The sequence below is a fragment of the Pseudopipra pipra genome, chromosome 7, assembly GCF_036250125.1.
Source record: "Pseudopipra pipra isolate bDixPip1 chromosome 7, bDixPip1.hap1, whole genome shotgun sequence".
In the NCBI taxonomy this organism is placed as follows: Eukaryota; Metazoa; Chordata; class Aves; order Passeriformes; family Pipridae; genus Pseudopipra; species Pseudopipra pipra.
The window spans coordinates 29,796,186-29,819,068 of NC_087555.1; the positions used below are offsets into that span (position 1 = coordinate 29,796,186).

Genomic DNA, 22,883 nt, shown 5'->3' on the forward strand with positions numbered 1-22,883 from the left:
CCGTTTGGCATTTTTAATTGTTTGAAATGAAAATCCTAGTTGATCATGACAGTAAATTATTACAGTGAAGGATCTGTTTTCATCATCAAATACAAACTCATTTCAGCCTGTGAAGTAATACTAATTTTTCTTGTCGACTTCTTTCAATCCTGGATTAAATAGAAATTAGACAAAATTAATTGTTCTTTCTCTGTTGTGGCATTCCCAAAAGCCACCTGTAATTTGAGCACCTCTATTTCCTCACAAGTTTTATGCTTCTCTTACTTCAGTATGTATTATCGAGACATCCAAAGCTTAAGTATCCAAGGTCACCCAGGAGACCTGTACCAAGGCAGAGGTCCAGACATTTCTTCCTGGGAACAGGCACCAATACAAGAGTTTTCTAGTACAGAATGGAGATCCTTTTTTTTCTTTGTCCTTAAATATGTATTTTGGATTATTTAAATGTTTCATTTGAAAGACCAGTAAAAATTTAGAAGTTTATCTATACAGCAAAACAGAAGAAAATACCCTCTGTTATCAGCCTCTTAGAGGTAAATTTATAGACCCTCTACACTGTCTTTATGTTTGTTTGGATAGCATATTTAAGGCTATCCAAACTTAAATTTTAAATATGCAGTATTAAATTTCTGAAGATGTGGTTCCTGTGAGGCAAGAGAAATGCCTTTCCTTCAGTGTTACATGTAAACTAGGCTGAATGCTTTTGGTTAGGGCAGAAATCTGCCTGACACCCTCATTACACAGATATTTCTGAATGCCAGAGTCTTCTATGCTGTCAATATGCAGGCAATGGCCATCCTGTTTCCAGCAACAAATGTTGTGATTATGTGCTAATCCCAACCCTATGGCTAAGGGTGACATCATTTTAAATTGCAGTTAAATAGCATCATGGGCTGCATTAGTGAGGTAATTGTGGCACAAAGCCAGCTCTGTCCCGCTGACGCTGCTCTTCTCAAATCCACCTGTAAAGCTGTGCACATTCTAACCTGGAGTGTTCAGTAAGCATCATTGTTCCCCTATTATGTCTCTTGCAGAGATGGAATAGATGATGCAGACAGCCAAGGGGATGGCAGCAGTCAACCTGACACCATTTCCATTGCATCCAGGACGTCACAGAACACAGTGGACAGTGATAAGGTAGGACTGGAATGTGAAAATACATGGTAGCTAATTGCCTCCTGGAAAATATAAGTGAAAAGCAGAATAGAAGGCAAAATAAAGCAACCTGTCATCTACTGAGTGAGTTGAAACTTCTATTCCCCCTTGCTAGGCTATTAAATTCCAGTCTGTTTCTATGTGCTCATCAGTACTGCTGTTGTACACGGTAACATCTCTGTTGCTGCAGCTTCTCGTGGTTAATACAGAGGCTGGATTGGCTCTGAAGAAACACAGCCCAGAGCAACCTTTTCTTCCCCAGTAGAACTTGTCCTGTGAGAGCCAGCTTCTGAATAAGCAAACAGTTGGTTATGTTACATATTTACCCTCTGAGCTGAAATCAGTAGTTTGTTGGCGGGAATACAGGTGCTTACACACCAATGAATACAGCAACACTGGGATCCTGGCTGGTATCTTGAGAGCCTGGGAGACCTACCCTTTCCAGAGACTGTGATTCTGGACCCCTTTCCTCACAGACATATGGTGGAGCATATGGATGGCCCCGAGACGCGCTAGATTCTGTTGGAATGCTGCACACTGTCGGCACGTATGTACTCATTGTTTTACATGTCAGACAATCTGAGTCCAGATTCCCAGCTCTACTAGGAGGCCTCACTTCAATTTGTCACCCTGATACTTCCAACCGTGGTCTTCCACTGACTTAGCAGTTGGTGCTAGGAGTAAATGGGTGGTTAATAGTTACCTTTGCTGATGGGGTTTGTCATATCCACGGAGATAATGCCCGTGTTCACTTCATGTGTTATTTAGAAACCACAGGTAACTTGAAAAAATATCAATTCTTCCATGCCTTTATGGATTTATCTGTTTATCGGGGCTTTAATTATGCTACCACTTACAAAGGTAGAAGGGTGTCTTCACAAAATCAGAGTCCAAGCTTTGGTTGTAAGTTCACAGGTAAGGTTCAGTGCAGGCATTATTTTGAAAGCTGGCCTCAGAAATATAAGTTAATTGCAAATAAATTACCTTTGTAAGACCAGCTATTGTATTTATCTTAAAGGCACGTCCCCATGATTTTGCTTTTTTGTCCAATAATGTGCCGTATAAAAGTATTGATCCTCACAATCCAAAGGCCACTGTAATGTATGCAAATACTTTGCCCGATGTCTGAGAAGTATTTTCTTGTGTCTTCAACCCTTCAGTGGACTTGCCTTACTTTCTACGTTTTTCACATTTATCATTCCTGATAAAGGCCCTGACTTTAGTAAAGTACTTGAGCTCATGTTTAATTTTAAGCATTTGCATAAGCTTTGCTTGTTTGCCCCAAGCCCATTGACTCAGTTGCATGAACTCTGGTAATGTCTAGGTGAGATGCTCCATATTGCATGCTGCAGCTGCATACAAGGGCTATGGTGCCAAGTCAGGCTGTACCCTGAAAGACAGCCCATCATGGCAGGAGTTTGTTTAGGGATACAAGACTGGAAAGGGTTATAGGAATTTCTATCCAAAACCTTGTTTGAACTGAGTACCAGACCTTACAGGGAAGAAGTTATTACTATTGGGGAACAGGTTATGTCATGCTTTTAACTTTTTTAAGGTGGGTAGGTTCACTTGCTGACTTGAGACTGTGTTTGTGTGTCCTTTTATACATTTAATGAATAGAAATTTGAGTGTGCAGCTAAGGCTTAAATACACTTGTCTGAGATGCTAGTGCATCATCTTTAACTAGAGAGGCAGTTCCTGCTGAACAGCTTCTTTCTTGTCACTGCCAGCATACTGTGTAGAATTTAGCTCACAGACTGCTGCATTATCATGTCTTTGCTCCAAGGAAAATCATGTCCCTGCATCTCTTTACAGTTTTCTCGGTTTTTCTACACAATGTTACCCAAATTAATGACAGATGAAGCTGAGTTGTCTTATTTCCCATTGAAGAGGCACAGAGACACACCTGCATTCAGTCTTAGTTCAAACATCTGTCTGTCGGCAGATCCAAAGCTGTGCAAGGACCCGACACACACGACTCCTAGTGGTGAAGTTTTACCACATGGGAACAATTCACTGTCATTCTAGTGAGGTTATTTTACTCTCCAAGTTTAAAATTGTATTTTTTTTTCCTCCAGTGTGTAGTTGAGCTTATCTTCTAGGATGGTCTGAGCGAATGTCATTGGACTGGGAAGTTTTATATTCTCACATAGGCTGGTGCTGGTTATTGACAGTGGAAGACTGGACCATATCACGCTCTCTGATTCAGTTTTCTTAGCAGAGTTAATAGCGCTTGGTAAACATTGTAACATAACATGCTGTAATTAACTTGTGTGGGACTGATAGCAGCTCTGATAGGTAAGGTGTTCAGCAAATAGTGGTTTCCCTGCCTATTTAACTACAGCATAATCAGCAGAGCTCCCCAGGAGCTCCAATTCAAGCTTTGGGGCTTTTCACAGCAGTAGCCTCCACGGATGACCTCTCTGTGTGCCCCAGTGAGATCTCCTTCCTGAGGAGCCAATAGAAAGAGCTCTTACCTTTAAAAACTCTGGCTGTTCACGGCAGCCTCATTTACAGCAGGGTTCTGCAGTGCTAGCAGTGTGCCAGGATGGCAGCAGATTAATGCTACATTGGGACCATATATGTGTTAACTCGGTGCCAGAAACAATTCTCAAGTAACACGTAAGAGTTGACTCTCTGAAGGCAAGAGAATTCAAAGATCCAGCTGACACACTTTGTCCTTTCCCTAAACCTGGCTATTGCACCTGAGGATTACCTAATGCATTTGCTGAATGTTCAGACAAGAATGCCAAGCAACATTTTAGACAAAGAAAATCACAACTTCTCAAAGATAATCCATCTCAAGTAGCACTTCTGCTGTAATAACACTCCTCATGCCTCAAGTCGTATGTATTTCTTTCAACTTATTTGTGAGTCAATTCCTTCTGGCTTGTGAGTAGTGATTTCCGTCTCCTCTCATCCCAGCGCAGCCCCAGAGCTAAGCTTTACCTTTGCATTTCAAACTTCTAAAAATACAGAAGGTTTTTGGTTTTTAAGTGGGAATGAAATAGCATTACTGTAAATTCAGCAAGGATTTTGTTTTCTCTCAAGACAGCTGAATGTAGCCACAACATTTATCAGGGGGATCATTTGATGCAGAGGATAGAGCCCTTGACTGAGGGCCAGAAGAGCCGAGTCCTTGTTCTGCTCCGTCACTCACATGTTGGAGGCCATCACAAATCATATTTGGTGGCACATTACCCTTTCCTCTTTCTTTTCTTTGTTTGGATGAGGAATTGGGGGGAGGGGGAGACAGGAATTCTTGCAAACATTACATTTGTACATTAATTATAGCATTGCCCTCTGTTGACCCAGCATAGGATACAGAGCCAAATTTGGACCTATTTTTGTACATTAAAGGAAATTCACAGCAGCCTTTATAGTAGCAGACTCTGCTTTAAAAATATTCTTAATTATATGCCTGACTCCAGAAGTGTTACTAAGCATTTAAATATTCATGCTTTCCTGGCTGCAGGCAGTGGTCAGGTAATTATACAGACTCTTCAGATTAAAAAAAATTAATAATGTTCATATCTGTTTAAATTAAATATCTGATTAAGTAGCTTCTTAAATCTGGATCTTAGTGTTTAATATTGTTCATTTTCTTGGATTTTTCTCTCTCAAAAATATATAAAGCAATTATCCCTGGGCTCAAACATTTCATTTTCATTAAATACTATATAGTAGAAACACAGACTTGAAGTAATGTCTGTAGTCTGCACCTTTATAAGAGGTAAGAAAGAGAATACATATAAAATGTTAATTTTTACATTTGCAATCCATGATTTTTTCTATATGCAATTTATAATCTAAAATATTTCATACAAAGAATTATTTGGATTGTCATTTGTATTGTGTAAGTTTTATATAGAAGGGAGAAAGCTGGTTGATGACCCAGACTTAGTGCTAAAGAATCAATAGATAATGAATACTATTACAGCAATTGTAATTCCCATTGAGCATCCAGGTCAGGTCTTAGGTAACCTACTATGCAAAATTTCTTCATCCTTTTCCAAAAGGCAAAGGAGAGAGCTTTTGTTCTATACAGTAAGCCCTCTTCAGCATGCTATCTAAAAACCTCTCCTTAGGGAGAAATCCTTGCCCTATTCAATTCATGGCACACGGGATTTCAGTCTTTATATTTGGATTCAAAGCAGTGGGGAATTACATAAAGAAAATGCTACATGCAGGGCATTCTCATTTGCTAAGCCCATTGAGCTGTTGGCTTGTGAAACAGCTGTTTCTGGCGATACTGGTCCATCTTCCAATGGCCTCTTTTGTCTTGGTTTTTGCAGAATACTGAGGAGAGCACTTCTTATTTCCTTCTGTTGTTTTTGGATGTGGAAAAAAGCTCTGAAATGTGAACTGAAAACTTTTTACTCTCTAAAAATAAATACACACAATACACTTTTATCTTTTCCATTAGCTGCTAGACTTAGCTCATGTTTGAGCAGTCATGAGACTGAGATCTTGGTATTATAAAAAATCTGGGAATAATAATTTTTCTACTTGAAGGTAATCACTGTAAGAGGGGAGATTTTAGAAATAAGGCTTTTTGGAACAAGTCACTTAGGGGCAAATTCTCTTTTCTTGAAAGGCTTCTAATCAAGGTGATTTCTCCCCGTGATATTGTTGCTGAAGCAGGAAGTACTGCTTCAGTTTCTTTATTAGGAAGAATTCTCAGTTCCTTGGAAGTTTCCTTTCCAAGTAACACAGATATGAGGAGTGTCTTGATCCCCCTCTTTCTTTCTTGAGGCTACTCATCATTTTGAGTTTGAACTCCATGAAGTTGTGCACCAACATGCTGCTCTTTTTTCTAAATAGGTTGTGTTTCCTTGTACTGTCACTTAGTGTTAATATGTGTTATTTAAAAAGAAAAAAACACACACACAACCCCCCAAAAAAGTCCATAAACGCCCAAAACAACATAAAAACCCAAACAAACAGAAAACCAAACAAAAATTAGCAAACAAATGCCCACTCATTACATAGTAAAGGTAACTTGTTGTGTTGCATACCTCACAAGGAGGCCATAAGGAAAATCACAGAATCACAGAACGGGTAAAGTTGGAAGGGATGATTGGTAGGGCTAGTAACCTTTAAAGGAAAATCTCCTTGAAATAAGAACATCAACATAAGGAAGAATAATTTAAAAATTATGAAAATATTAAATATTACTTTGTCAAATACAGAAAATGCAGATATGGGATAAATATGAAAGGGATCCCCATTTTCACAGATGGAATTAAAGTCACAGAGAAATTAAAAGCAATACCATAAGGCAAATGCATACATTAATTCTGCTAACAAGAGCACTCTTGCTAAGACTGAGCTGACAATCTAATTTCTACTTAGTTTCTCAGCAAGGGAACTGACATACCAAGCAGAATTAAAAACTGCATAACAGATCTCTGTCTCTCTTGAATGTTGCTAAAGTATTCTGTAGCTCTCACTTATATAGTTTACTTTCCTGAAGCATTTTTTTTTCTTTTGGACCCCTGGTACTAGGGTTTTTTTAACCATGTTTAAGCTCTAAAAAAATATTTACACAGCTGGTGATTGAAGCCCTCTATCCCTCTGGCATTATTATGACACAATGTGTGCATCCCATGATCTGAGTTTTGGCCTTTTCTATCTCTGCCAGTGAGTTCTGTGTTGAGTCATGTGCAAGAGACACATTTCTACTGCAATACTGGGGGGATGTCAAAGGGCAGGACGTGTTGGCCCCCAGCAGTGCTTGTGTATGGCCAAAATGTGTCACTGTGGACTGGGGTCTCTGCAGTACTTGAGCAGTGAGACTGAACTGAACAGTCTCTCTCTGCCAGTGTTTAGTGGGTGCTGTGGAATTGTAGCTGAGGTAAAGGAAATTGGAAGGTGTGATGTAAACTCTTGACTGTGGCAGAGTTAAGGAAGAGCATGATCATGGGAATATGGAGTGGGTGGTGAAGCAGGTAGTCACTTAAATACAAAATCTGGACTATTTCTTCAGCAATCTTCCTATTTTCTGGAGCACTGTGATAGGTGCCAGCACTTGGTCTGCCAAGTGAAGCTCGGCATTGACCTGAAGAGGTTTCTTCCTCCAACCAAGATATTTTAGTCTCAATAAATTACATTAGATTAAACAGTTGTGAGTTTCTAAAGGGCAAGGAAAGGAATTGATTTGGACTCATTTATGTAAGTATTGTTGTGGTTATTCTGCACTAAGCCTGTTCAGGCAAGTGATGTGCCAGAATTCAGTGTACTGTCTGGAGTGCTGCTTCCTTATAGTGATTGATGAATTATGGCACCACAAGTAAAATTAAATTTATGTAATAGAAAATGACTGCTGACTGTTAAGTGAATTTTTCCTGTGAAGGTATGATAAAGAGGAGTGAATTATGGCCCAGAAGATGTATTTCTATTGCTTGAATGCTGCCTAGCATTAGTGCAGTTGTCACACTGAATTCTTACTGCCCTCACCTGTGGAAAAGGGAAAACACGATAGTGATCAAAGGAAAACCTGACATAAAACATTTTGGCACTTTAATTAGCCTTCTTGAGTGCTCACTAGCTATAGGTGGTTAACTCTCTGTCATGTAGTAGTAGTAGCAAAATGTTTATCTTATCAAGGAAATAAATTGTTCAGCCAATTCAGGAGATGACATCTCTCTCCCTTCCCTCTCTGTCTCTCTAATGGTAGATTTTTTAGGTATTTCCTTAGGCTTTGGGTGACTGTCTCTCAATTTTTGCTTTGAATCTTAGCTAGGACCCCTGTAAATTCAAGTCTTCCCTCTGAAAAATGTACAAATGTATGTATCTTTTTTTTTTTTTTTTTTTACTGTGAATAGTTCCCTGAAACTGAAGTCATTGAAGTGACACTTGGAGCTGATAAAATGAGACTGGTTTATCTCTGCTGGCAATGCTTTCTTTGGCATGAACTTGCCTTTCTAATCACTGATGCTCACTAATGGCACTTTTCTTTCTTCTCTCTTTCCTAAGTAAAGACTTTCTCTCTACTTTCTGTATTTATTATCAGGAATGCAGCAGTGCCAGCATTATGAAATATTCCAGCATTTGATTTGCAGAGTTGTACCTGCCTGTCTACATTTGAGATTTTTCAGTCTTTTGGAAAATAAACATGAGGCTCTTGGAGTAAAATATAACACACTCAAAGAGAGAAGGTATAAATTAAATTTTTTAGATTTCTAAATGAAGTCTTCCCAGGACTGACGTGCTATACACATTTTATTTAAATTGTTGTGCGAAGTTACACGGGCACTCACAGAAAATTCTGAACCCCAGAGAGGATCCAAATAGTTACAGTGCTCAGTGTTAGACCTATGCTCTGCCTTAGTATGACTTAATCTCTGCTTTAGGGACTTGGCTGATAGGTCTCACTGCCTTTTTTTGTCTACACCAGTCACCATGGCTTTTACTATACAGGAATTTACCCACCTGCCATCTGCAAGCAGAGTCAGTCAACAGCTCTTTTTTTATTGTTTTATAATGCATGTAGCACAGGATCTCCAGCTCCTCAAAACAGGTATTAATACTGGCTCTGCCTACAACACATATCTCCCAGGACAATTCTGGGGCCTTTGGCCCTCTTTTTTCCTCTATGAACTTAGAAAAAATGGACTTTGGTCTTCCCTGGGTTGGAACCAGATTCCAAAACAATAAAAAAATTAATTCTTACCAACCTTAATCTTCAGCCAGGTTTAAGACTGGTTTGAATTACATGTTACCTGTCTTTTCCAGCACCCATTTCTAAATGTAACAAGTAGATGATTAGCAGTTTACCTCTGAGAAGAGATCTGTCAAGGGTGCAAGTGCTGCTGAGAGTAAGGACATTTGCTTTCTGTTGTTGCCAGCAAGGATTTGCTGCAGCTGTGGGTGCAGGCAGCATTAGCCATAGGCTGTCTTGTTTCAAAGAGCTTTCTCGGAAAAGGTGTATGTGTTCTTTTGAAAAACAAAGTAAAATATGATCAGCTTCTTTTAAAATATAACACTTGTTGGAAGCACTTGCAAAATTCATAGTGATTACTCAGGGGACTTTCTCTAACCAGGTAGTGGAGCATTATCCATTTCCTATTGTACTGCATGGCTGGACAATTCCTCACACACCTACTACGGAGATGATGAAGTGGATGAATTTCCCCAGAGGTCTTCTTTTTTTATCTAATAGTTGAATTTTAGCAAGAAATTTCCCAGAGATTGACTGTTTCGCACAACCCTGGCTTCATCACTGTGAAAATATAGCAAAGCCAAGACAAAGGAAAGAATGCATCAGAAGCTTCTGAAGGGGACCTTTCATTCTCACATCAAATGACATTTAAAGTAATATGAATAGTGCCAGATTTTTTATTGTATTATATTGATAAAGTTTTAATCTCACTGTGATTGTTTCTAATGTACCTAAAGCACTCTGAAAGAAAACAAAAAACAAAACCAAACCAAAACAAACAAAAAAATCCCAACAAAACCATCAACAAACTGCCTATTGAGAGTTTGCTGACTGTGGAGCATCAAATTCATGGGCAAAAATGAATGAATACCTAGAGATATGGACATCTGCAGTGCCCATGGAAATAGCAGTCATATTGTTCCTTGGGTAATATTCCCAGAAACTACCTTCATAAAGGGCAGACAAGAAATTTGCCATGCCTCTTAAATATCTCAGCTGGGATTTCTGAAAGTGCTGTGGAATTTTGGTTGGACTTCTGCTCTCAGAATGCTTGGGCACAATTCTCCCCAAAGGAAAGCCATTCCTGTGGTGGTCAGTGCAGGGTCACTGCTCAGCACTCACAAGTTTATTTCCAGACTAGTGCCAGAAGCAGCAGATATTTTCTTAACACCTCTCCCAGGGTTTTGGTTTCTTTCAGCTATAAATAACTGCAGATATGAATCCAGATGCAGTTGAGTGATCAGATGCTGAAAACAGATTCAACTGAAAGTCCCTGGAAGTGAAGTCCTACAGGAAGAGATTCTTCAAAGATTTATTTTCAGCATTTTCCTCCATGCACAACTGGCAGCTATGCCCAAGGCAGATTGAGTATGCTCCATTGCTTTTATAAAGTGCATTCTTTTGCAAATTTTCATGTCTATTGCTATCCATTTCATAAAGAACATTTGTTATTGATTTTAATAGATTTTTTTTTCATTTAGGAAATAAGGGTCAGCATTTAGTATACATTCAGTCTTATTCTTAGATCATTTCAATCTAATCCATCTTGTGGTGGAAAATAAGTAAATCAATAACATTTGAAAATATAAGTCAAGTCCCTCTATAACAAAACAAGTGTATGGAACTCCTTCAGGCTGAAACTCTCCTAAAACATTTTAGGTATGAATATCAACACTTCCATGTTGAGTATATTTAAATGTATTTTCTGTGGCAACCCACTTGATCTCTCCTTTCTAGTCCTGCAAGCAGTGTGAAAATCAGATTCTGTACTGATGTGCGGATGGACACATTCCCCATAAGGGTGAAAGGCACACAGATAAAGGTCATTATAGTTCATATAGCAAGTATCCTAAATTCACGGTAAATGTGGTATCTCTCAATCACAAGACATTTCTGAAGAACATGTGATCTTGCTTAGACAGGATGGCTGTAAATTTAAAATGTACAGAATAAGGTGCAGAGTGGTGCCTTTGAAATGATGGCTGAAGTTCAGCTGTGAACAACATTATGGTCTTAAATGACAGGAAATAAATCAAGGTCCATATCAATAAATCTATATTACTAAACACAGAAGAAGATATTTTGATGCCTATTGTGAAGAAAGAGGATGTTTAAGTTATAGGGATGTTTAAGTGAATCAGTATGAAGCAATCAAAACAGATTAAAAAGGAAGGAAGGGCAGTAAAATCCCTATCTTTATTTCAAAGATATCACCAACCCCAGTCATTTTAAGACAGAAGAATAAAAATAAATTATTAATTTGCACAGAAGAATTAAAGAATATTCTGTTTTTCAGCTCTAAACCGGGACCAGCTGTTGTTTGACTTTTATAGATGTGCTGTGATTTTTCAAAGAGCCAGATGTCAATTATTTGTTGCCATTTACCTTACATTAGAAACTGAGTTGAATCTCAGGTGTCAGAGAATTTTCTAGCTCTGAATTGATCTTTGACTGATTGGGAAACACTTAAAACTGATTCATGTTAGTCAAAAATAGTATTTTTTTCCAGGAAGATTCCATCTGTAATGGTTAGACAAAAAAACACCAACATATATATTAAGAGATCAAGAGATTGAGTTCCTTCTTCCTCTAAATATCCACTAATGAGTGTGAGCTCAACTGTAAGTCATTAAAGGCCATTTCCTCATTACTGCTTATCAAAATTAACATTGTATTCCTTCCCTTTCTTCTCATGAACAATTCCTTTTCACTTTTGTTCTTGCACAGCACAGGATGTCAGTCCTGGACTGACACTGGCCCAGGTGATTCCTTATCCTGCCCACAGGCTGACCTGCTCTGTCACATCCCATAGGGGTACACTGGCACCTGCCCAGGCCCATGTTCCTAAAAATCTGAGCACTGCTTTGGAAACCAGCCTGCTCAGGACACAAAATGGATACTCCTGGCTCAGCATCATGCTGTTTTTCTGTTGATAGAAGGGACAAAAGGTGGCTAGATTGTGTGGTTCCCCAAAATGAGCACATAAATAGAATAGGAATTGTCCATCAGTATTCTGTGGTTGTCTCTGTGTCTATTCTTGGGCTACCAGATCATCTGAAGTGCTCGACTTGGAAAAAAAGGAGCAAACAGTATTTAGAACTTCTTTTTAAAAAGGGTATTTTATTATTTTTTTAATTTCACCTCAAGTTCTACCTTCTGTGTTGTCATTAAGCAAGAAGTTATTCGTCATCTAAATCTGATCATTCTCCTTCTGTTCTTCAAAGAACTTGAGTTCATATTTATTTTTCCTGTGCTGTTGTTTTGAGTTGTTTCTGGGGTTTCATTCTAGTGATTACAGTGTGTTTGTTTGATTTGGCTGTACAATATTAAATATATCCCTCTGGAGGAACAATATGTTTTCTTTTTGGCATACTTTTTTTTTATTTTAGAATTCATCATTTGTGTGCCATTAATGCTTATTAGAAGTTCCAGGTTTGTTCAAAAAACTTAGAAAACCTTGGAACAACATGGTTCCAGCTATAAAGGGCATATAGGGATAACACAGAATAACTGTCTAGAAAGGAAGAAAAGTTCAAGTAAGGTCAGAAGTTAGTGTTAGGAACCAATCTCTGAACAACACTGTAAACTTCATTGATCAAGGATGTTAGAGGACATGGAGATCATTCAAGTTCAAAGTTAATATTAGCAAGAAGTTTGGTATTGGAAACAAAACTGTCTATGAAGGAAGGTGACAAAGGGAAACAGTTCCAAATTCCTTTTTTCTTCATATAGGGGATCAAATCAGGAAAACACAGATATTTATAAGAAGACCTTTAATTCGGGTGTGGAGGTCTGTACTGGTGAGCAGTAGCTCTTAGGCAGGTGTTCAGAAATTCTGTTGAAGGGTCCTTTTTTTATCAGGAGTATGTGTGAATCTGCACACAGCAGCTGTTGCCACCTTGGATGTAGTCTGAGTTATGCTGGTGTGTGCTGGTGGCCTTGTCCAGATCTGGCTGACTCTTGGTGTGCTGAATTTATCAGTTCCTGAGGATTAATCAAGGCTGCTTATCTCCAGAGCTGATCAGTTCTTGGAAAATTTCACAGCCCACCGTCTCAGCTCTTACTTCTCCTCCCTTCAGCTTGCTGTCTGCTGGTAAATGTTTCTCCATCCAAACCTGTATATAGAACTTATATAAAACTCATTCACACATTCTCATGTGGAAGTGGCATGGTGAAATGCCTGATCAAGGGCAAAAGGGAGCAGGCAGACAGTGAGATAATTCATTTTAACTCTTTAACCTCAAGTCTTTGTGTGTTGCCTGGTCAAGTACAGCTATGACCATGGAGGACCATGAAGTATCACAAGAACATAGGTACTGCAGGGGGAGGCAATAGAAGGAGATGTAGGAATATGGAGGGCAAGCCACAGGGAAGCACAGAGCTGAGCAAGTAGCTGAGGGAAGTGAAAGCTTCCAGGAGAACTGGAGGAAGAGATCACACCACGCAATGTATCATTATTTTATCTTCTCTTTCCCCTTAAATCCCAGTAAGGGTTTACCTCTTGTCACCCCTAGGTCAATTAGGGAAGAAAATAAAAGGCTCTGAGTTATGGGGAAGGCTATTCCAGTTACTTCTGCTCATCCACAAACTCATGGCCCCTTCAGTGTTCTGAGGCCATATTTATTCTGGAGCCAAATATTTTTGCTGCAGGATGCCCCAGGAGGCACTTCACTGCCTTGGAGTCAGCATTCTCCCCACCTTGTAAACCACATGCATGCCTTGCTACTGGCAGCCTACAGCTGAGAGAGAGACATCCAAAGGTCCCCTCAAGCCTCTGTTTCCAGAATCACAGCGCTGCTGCTATCCAGCTTTATTTTTCTCTTTGGATCTTGCTCTAATTTAAAACTAATTTAAAACAATCAAAATCAAACTCACCCTCCTCAAATGTGTGTGGGTGAGAAACAGAGGGGTGTGAAACATATGGCACAACTCCACAGGCCCTTTTCTCCCTGGGTTCACTTTTCCTGATACTACAGCGTCACTTCCTGACCATACTTGCAAATAAACAGTTATTGAAAGAACATGGCTGGACCACACATGCGTATTTTCCACTGTCATGGAGAAAAGCTTTGTGTTGACTGGTGGTTATTTATTTTTGCAAGAGTCAGTTGGGTTGTTGTTGTGACTTTAGGGCAGCATCTCTCGAGGTGCTGAGCCTTCTTAGCTTGCAGGAAGAATTGAGGGTGGGAGCTAGCTGTGCCCCACAGGTCCTGGGCCTCAGTTGGCATCATTACTTCTAAATGTTTTCCAGTGTTGATATTTACTGCATGATCCTAAGGAGTCAATAGGAAAGGACAGCAGGAGTCTACCCAGCAGAAGAAATACTTAGCCAAGCCATGTGATGTTCCTTTAAAACAGGAGTTGTTGTTAAACCATCATTTAGAAGTGTGATATTTATATAGATAAGAAAAAGTAAATTGAAACACAGAAACTTCAGCTTTCTTGCTTGCTGCAGACAATGCAGAGAGCACTGATTTTTTGTATGAATATAGCTGATTGTCCTTAGAAAGGTAAAGGGCTGTGTTCTGTACCTGTTGCTCCATGTAAAATCGGGAAAGTGCCATTCCACTGGCTGATCTTTACCTTCACAGTTTGGCATCATGCGTCATGGATAATCCTCCACTGTGCATGCTTCCAGTGTGTGCTGGGACACTTGAAAGGCTGATGGCACCCTGTCTCTGCTTCCCTCCTACCTTCCCAGCAGCAGACCCAGCCTCCCCCAGATTTGTACTGGCTTGAACAGCTGCTGACTGCAGGGTACAGATTAGGGGCTGAGGGCTGTTCTGGAATCACCTTCTGGCTTTTGTTGCAATGCTGAGCAGACTATGGCTGCAACACCCCTCCCTCTGCTGCTCAGATATAAGAGGTGTAAACCAGGTTTTCAGGGGTTGTTTTTGTGGGTTGTCTTTTGAAATCTCTGAGGTTTCATGTTCTTGCAAAGGTCCTGGTCTCAGTGCTACAGGCAGTTATTTTGCAGAAACTCTCCCATAGCTCTGTAGTTCTGCTGCCCTCCCCAGCAACTGAACCTTTGGTACCTTTTACCTTTATGAAACCTCTGCCCTTCAGACTTCCTAGGAGAGAAATATGAGGACTGAGAAAGGACTTTAAAAATCAACCCTTTCTCAGGCTCATCAAGTTGCTCCCTTATGACCTTCTCTTTGTATGATGCCCATGTGTTATTTATGAGCACTTGGCCACTCATTTCCACCAAAAAAAAAAGGAAAAAGATAACATTGTTGAGGCTGAAATGCAATTAATTACATGGCACTGGAGAAAAAAGGGGTTGGTGAGAGCTGTTATACAGGGTTAGGCAGCTGTTGGGTCAGAGGTGCAAGGCAGAAAAGATAAGTTATTTGAAAACATGGAAAGCAAACAGGATGATAAGTCAGTTTTCTTTCACCAAGTCAAGGAAAGCACCTCACTCAGCACCAGATGAATATCTGGCTTTGAGCATCTCGTAGCTCCACACCAGATCCAGCCTTTCAGGAATCCATTGGCTGCTCAGGGTTTTGTTTCAGTAGTAGCAGGATTTGCCTCCAGCCTTTGAACAAAACACTTTCCCTGTGATGGAGGAGATACATGAATAAAAATAGTTCAGTAAGAGCTGGGCTAAAGCGGATGTCTTCTAAACAAACATACAACTTATTTTCCATCTGCTCATTCCCAGTCCTTGATTGCTGTGAGAGAGAAAAAGCAGCACTGCTGCATTTCAGGAGAACCAGAATGTGCCTCCACAGGTGCAGATCTGAAAGGTGGCCACTTGAATCCATGAACCTGGTATTTTTGTTGACAGGACTAATATAGAAACTGCTAAAATTGATCCTAATGAATGAAAGTTTTCCTTTGCATTTCTTAATGTATAACTGATTAATTCTCCGAAGAATTCTTCTGGGCATCCCATCCCTATGTAAAGACTATGGCTAAGTGGCTTAATGGGATAAGTGCTTTATAATGACAGCTCTGTCATGTTTTGGTTGTCTCTTTTCATTTCAGTAACAAGCATAAGGGAAGCTAATGTCCCAGTAAACAGGGATTTGTAATCACCATTAATGGAGATAATTCCCCTCATGGGGAACAATAAAAAATATCATTGCAAGAGCTAGAACACTTTTCTAGCTTTGCATTTTCATCACAACAGATTGTGTCTCTGTTGCTAAATTTCTTTGTGCTGTAGAGGAGAAAATAAATCTAGCAAAGAGAAGCAAATTTAAATCACTGACATAAACTCTTGATTGGGGACAATAAAGGCGTGACTCTGAGTGTCCCAAGACAGCATATATATGATTGAGGAAAATGAAATAAAATCATGGCAGCAATTAGCAGTTTAGTGGGTTTTAAATGAGCCCTGAATGATGGCAGAATTAAGAAGAGCTTTGCCTTTTTCACATTATCATCACTAACGTGAGAGGTCTTGCTGTTTGTTCTATTTTGATGGTAAATCCTGTTATAACAAATATGCTGACAAGCTAGAAAAGAGCAACCAACTTCAATTGCATGGGATGTCTATCTCATATTCTGTAGTCATAGATCTCAGGCTACTGCAAAGCAGTCAGTGTCATTTTGTGGCTGAGAAAACAGGTCACAGAGCACCGATGTGGTTTGCCAGAGCTCACACTGCTGCCCAGCACGAGGAGAAGCTCTGTCTCAGTCTCACTTGGTGCTGAATCCATTGGGCACTCTTTCGTAAGGGAGATCAAGGGACAATACTTGTTGGTTGTCAGATTTGTATTGCTATGCCACAGGGGCTAAGAAAGAATCACTTGCCTACTGTTTTCCAGTTACTTTATGTTCTTAAGGAAGCACTGGGCAAAGGTTGTTTTGATGCTTTGCAGATCTGACCAGAAAAAGTGTAGCAAGAACCTTATTTTGTTCCTGGAACTTTTTTGGGAAAGCACCTTTCTGGGGCTGAATACCAGGTTACAAATTAAACGTGCTGTAAGTATGAGAACGTACAAAGGAAGGAGAAGCCTTTAAAAAGCCATTTTAATGTTATTTTTCCTTTATTTTCAAAATGCAGAAGCAGCTTGTGGTGCTCAGAAACTCTTGAAATCTGGGCTTCATGTCTTTAAAACACGCAGTGGAGATTAATACATTGGTTTGGCTTCTAATGAAGTGAATCTTGGAACTGGATTTCAATATTTGCTGCAAACGTTTTTATTTAAATGCTTTCTTATTTATGGTGCCATGCTTACAATGTTATGCATAGCATTATCTAACTGTTAACTCGTGTGACAAGATGGATTTTAGGATTAAATAAATTGTGAGCATTCCTTTTAAATTGCTGGAGCCAAAGGGGTTAGGAGTGTTAGATTATCCAGCAGCAGCCATTCTTCCTGCATAGCCTCATGGCACGCTACAGGAGTTGTGCTGGCTGAGCAGGAGGGAAGAAGTCACTGGAAGCAGCTTGAATTGCACATCCTCTACTCGCCACATAGGGTAGGTGACCAAACTGTTTCATGAGCAGCAGGCAGAGAGGGGAAATGGTAGCTTTGATTCAGCACAGTATAAGCTCCATGCTGGGCATATATTTATTGTCCTTTGAAATCAGTCAGATTTAAACGTTTTGTGCTTTTTTTGCCAAGTTGTGGTTGGTATGCTGAGCTACTTTTTTTGCTTTGCTCAATTAGCATTATGAGCAATGTGCTAATGCAAGTGATTATTCCAGGAGCTGTTTGAGGGGCAGCATGTTTCCATTGTGTGACTGGCCCCAGTGATCTTTTAGGTGCAGAAAAATAGATGGTTTCTCTTTTCTTCAACTGCAATATAGCAAATAAAGAACTCACTCATGTAAAAGTGTTGTGTTAGACTGCACGTATGAGCTGTCTGCATTCAGCTGCCCATCACACATGTGTGTTCCCACCTCCACTTTTGGAAACCAGTTATGATTCCAGGCCAAACCCTGTTCCTTTTAAGTATGTGAGGACTGCCTTTAGCAGGACCTGAATCTGTATTCCTTCTCAAGCAGGTTATTGCCTTGAACCTTTATACTTGAAACTAGAGAACATTATGAGCCTGATAATGGCTTTGAGCCAACACTAATCTTTTAGTCAAGCAAGAAAGAGTCGTGTTTTTACATATAAACATTAAACATTTCCTTCCTGCTGTCACACCTGTTTCCACTAACAAGTGTGGATTGCATAAAGAGCTGCTACCATTTACAGTCAGCTGTTCCTTGGAAAAAGTCGTCTTCTGTACACACCTTTCCAGTTTCCTCTAAAGCATGTTCTTGGGTGATTAAGTCCTGTGCAAACAAACCCTTGACTGAGTGATCATTTCCTCACCTGTTTCTCACATTCATATATTATTGCCCTGTCTGCTACATAGTGTGTTTACTCCGTCTTCAGATTTTTGAAGAAAAAAATTAAATTTATCATCCTTCATTTCTCCATACATCTAGATACAACCTCTTTGTTGCCAGGAACTTTGTTCACTGAGGCTGATTAGTCAAGGAAGTGTTTTTGTCCCACCATCTAGTGTTAATTTCCATCAGTGATTTGACTGGATGAAATGACTGGTGCAATTACTCAGGTCAGTATGTCTCAGTGTAATCAGACAAAGATATAGAGTTTATCTTATTACATTCACTTCACAGAAATCAGTGTCAACTTGAATGTCACTGTTGAGTAAGGCTTTTATATTCATGGAGTGGAAAATGAAGAGGAAGAGGGAGGACAGAAAAGAATGAGTTTCTCAGTTCCACAGAAATGACATCACGAGATGTGAATTTTAGTAAGAAAGAACTAGCAGAAGGAGCAGAAGGAATCGTGTGAACCTGCCTCTATGTCAGTGGATAAATTGGGCATGTTTCAGCAAAATGGATAAATGGGAACAAGTGATACTATGACTTTCTTGTCCGTTCTGTAGGCTTGAACAGCAGTGTGACTGTTTTGTCTGATCTTACCTGTAAAATGGAGAGCACAGGGTGCTTGTGACAACTCTTTGGTCTGATCACTGTGGCTTTTATTTTGCAAAGATGAGAAACACCGTCAGGCAGTGTGACTGGATAGCAAGAGGTGGGAATGAGTCATCGTGCCTAAAGTGCAAAGGTAGGGAGCAGAAGAATGGGAATAGCAATAAAGCTTAGAGGCCGAGATGTGGAAAATAACAGGGAGTGAGGCATGTGGAACAGCCCCAAGCTGTGGCTGGGTGTCCCTCACTTCGGACTTGATCCCATCAGGTCCACAGTCCTCTGGAACTGTTTGTGTCCAGGTGGCCAAATGGGTCTTGCACACGGGTTAGAGCAGCCCATGGCAAGGGCCCCGGTGCAACTTGATTGTCCCGCTGCAGCTGAGCAGGAATCTGACACTCACCAAATACCAGGGAGCCTGTTGGCTGAGATTCCTTCTCTAGGAATGAGACAGTATCACTTAAAGATGCTCTTGGTGCTGCTGTGCTAATGTCTTTCACAGAGGAGTAGGAGAAATGACTGGAAATACCGTCTTTCGGAGAAGGCTCCTTGCAAGCAAATTACAGACCGTGAGTAATGAATGCATTTGACAGCAGAATTTCTGATTTTACAACACATTCATAACACCTTGGAGCACTCAGTACCTTGTTAACCCAATTAGCATATGCTAAAACTGCCAAGGAAATCTGAACAGTTATTAATCACATGCCAAACTGTCCAAGATCGTGCTTTGTTATTACCGCAGAGGCAGCTAAGAGTAGATTGGGATAGAAGCAGCTTTAAACATCTACGTGCACAGGCAATTGGTTACAGTTAAGCCAAATAATACTGAATCAGAAATTAATATAATAAAACAAGCCATCTTACCATAGACTGTCTTGCCTCGTCAGCACTGGAAGAACTATAGTAGTGTATAAGCGGAAGTTGCTTATCCTGAAGCCATAAAAAGAGCCCTAAATGGTTTGTGCTGAGAAATCACTGATAGTACTGTTCCAGCCCGTGGGCTGTGCAGGTTGTTTCTAGCATGTCACAGAAAATGGAAGCGTTAGTGAAAGACAACTGCAGCCTGCAGGCAATCAGACATGGACCTATGCTTGTATTGAGCAACTCCATATTGTACCCACCATGAGTCATTTCCAGCCTCTGGTGTTCACAGCTAACATTTAAGTACAGTTCAGCTCACCGGCACAGGTGATCCTTGACCTCTGTTGCAAGATAGCTTTTACAGGTGTTAATGCAATGGGACTGTTTGGTCCTGCCCAGGAGGAATGGGACAGGAGATCTATGTCACAACTGGGCTGCATTAGCATGTCCATTAGGGAGTTGCTTTTTCTTATCTGTTCAAGTTCCCAAAGTCTCTTTTAATAGAAGAATCGTTTAACCTATAGAAGTCAAAACTGGTATGGTTTCTAATGACATAGTAATGGGTATCTGTGTTCCTGCATGAGATATAAGCAATAGAATAGATCCTGAGAAACTTCAGAAGTTGAATTTAACCTAAATATGAAAACAGTAAGAGGATTCATAAGTATCAGATCATTTCACTTTAACTGTGAGTTGATACAGTTCTTAAAGTCTGCAATGTCTCTTTTGTAGTTAATATCACTGAATTGCAAACCTGGTATATTGACTCCAGGAACAGAAATGAAATGACAAATAAAGAGCATGAGTCAATGATGGATTAAACCTTGCGCTTGTAAGTAATGCCAGTTAGCACCTGATTATAGAAAATAAAATTAAGCTAGCTTGGCATTTTTTATGAAGTTATAATTCAGCTAATAGAGGAAACAGTGATAGACTTTTGTGGCCATTTGATTTGGGCCATGTGACAGAGCAGAACAATAGAAAATAAACATGGCATGTGCTAAACGATGGAAACCTGGCTACTTGACAGATATAGATATAATAGCATTATTATAGGGCAGACAACTTTGTAGAGAAATCCTGAAGAGACTTGTGCTTACCTCTGTGACAGGAGAAAGTTTTAAACTTCATTTTCTATGGAAACAGTGTTTTCTTTCATGTTTTGCACATCTGTTTGTGCTCTGCGCTCTAACAAGTTCGGTACTCATTGGACAAATTCCAAGCAAATCAGCAGAAGCTTCTGATCTCAAAAATAACTTCTGTGGAGATCAGCGTAAGGATAGGGACAGCAACCCAGAAGTAGCTCTAATTAGGAGAAAGGCAGTAGTATGAAGACATGTCTTTGTGGACACACACATTACTAAAGACTGCACATGGCTGAGAGGCCTCATAGATGCTTGACCCTCAGGAGAAGCTTCCATTGTATCTGGAGGGTGACCACACAGCCCAGACCCGTGGGAAGCTGGCCTGCACTGGGCCTGCTCCGTGGGGACTGCTAGTTATGCATGAGAAGCCAAAAAAATTAGAAGTATGCCACTAATGCCTGCAGCTGGGTGAGCAGTCAGGAGCAAAAAGAACAGGCTGCTGATCCAAACAGATCAGTAAGCTTGGTGCAGGTAAACAGCACCAGCCCTAACACACACAGATCTCATCGTCATGGAGGGAAGAATATCAGCCACACTTTTAGGCACAGGGGTTAGTAGGGGTATTGAGGAGACTGGTGACTTCACCAACACAGAGGTGGCTTTTGTCTTGCCAGAAATAAGCTAATCCAAACAGCATGTTTCTTGCAAAAACATAACCTTTAGTTCAAATGCAAGTTTGTACATGGTCTCATGACAAAGAGACTGGCGCTATCCCTATTTCCAAGATGCAGAAGAGGTATAGGAGAGTGGAGTCATCCAAGTTAAACACTGGCCAAAAAAAGACATTTGGAGTTAGAACCAAGATGTCCCAGGCAGTGGCCTTCTGCTAGGTCATTTTACCTTCCATGACTGTATGTTTCCATCTTTAAGTGGCAAACCAGTCCATACGAATGTAGAAATGGCATCATTTTTATATGAAGGTTCATAACAGCTTGGGGCACTCAGCGCTCTTGAGACATAATTATAGTCTGTCCCACTGCTAAGCCTTTCAGATTTTAATTATTTTGCAAACACATCTGTAACAGCATATACAAGAGCAACAGGGTAACAATAACAATAAAGTTGTGTTGTGTTTTTTTGGTATAAACTCTTTGGTTTGAAGTTTACGATTTATGTGTTCTGGAACTGGATTATTGCCTTATAAAACAATGCAGCAGCCTTTTCTCATTTAGTTAGCCATCTATTTTTGTTAGGGTGCTCTATAGAATGCCTGCAATAATATTATAAAGGTGCACAAATTTCATTATTTCACAACAAGCAACTAGCCAAGACCATTATTATTTTTACAACAGCCAGGCTTTCTATTGAAATATAGTTTAGATTATAACCTTTTTTTCCTCTTCCCTCTTTCTCTTTTCTCTACCAAAAGCTGAGATGTGCAATTGTTCCTTTTCAGATTGCTTTTCCACTCCCTTACAAAACATGTCGTTTTCTGTGAAATGGATGGATTATAATGGGAACAGATCAGTGATAATGCATTACTGGAATACGGCCATTCCTAAGGGAGCTTATAATAATATCCAGCCTTCCTAAGCTTTAAAATCTGCAGTTTGGACAGCCTATAGCTCTAATATGGAATCTAGTTCTGAATTTTCCCTGCACTTAAAATTCTTTGATGCTCAGTTATTGTTTGGGTTCTGCCCTCCCTGTCACATTGCCATGGCAACTGCCTTGCGTAAAAATCCTCTGCTCAGACAATACAGCCACTGCTTTATAGAGGGGCTACAGGCTCAGAAAAGTTGAAATTGTTGTTCAAAGAGATTACTCAAGATTAATGACTCCGCTTTGAGCACTGCACAGCAAATTTCTGAAAATCGTAGTAATTAAATAAAAAATACATGCAGGTGGTTTGTTCTCCCAGTCAGGAGTGTTGACACCTGCTGGGAGTGGTGGAGTTACGGTAAATCTGTAGTAAAAACACCTGTGGGTATTATTCCAGCATTTAGTTTTGTTGTGCTAAATGGCTCCGGTGTGTAATTAGCTGTGGTGGTTTTCCTTCGCCTGTTCTCTGGTTGCAAATGGAACATGTTGGCCAGGGTTTGCCACTGGGACTGGTGTGAGTTGGCTTGTCCTGGTCTAGTGCTGGTGCTGTGCTCGCTCAGCCTAATGGCTCCATTGATGAGACCAGTGCTCTGTTTCCTGCCCCCAG

General features: G+C 40.1%; 1 protein-coding gene across 9 annotated transcripts in view; it reads left to right on the forward strand.

The window, feature by feature from the left end:
* KALRN (kalirin RhoGEF kinase) overlaps positions 1-22,883 on the forward strand; it is a 507,433-nt gene that overhangs the window by 369,624 nt on the left and 114,926 nt on the right. For all 9 annotated transcript variants that reach the window (XM_064661424.1, XM_064661428.1, XM_064661425.1 and 6 more), the window contains exon 34: positions 1,035-1,137. In XM_064661424.1, coding sequence (XP_064517494.1) covers positions 1,035-1,137 — 103 coding nt within the window. The remainder of the gene's footprint in view (positions 1-1,034; positions 1,138-22,883) is intronic.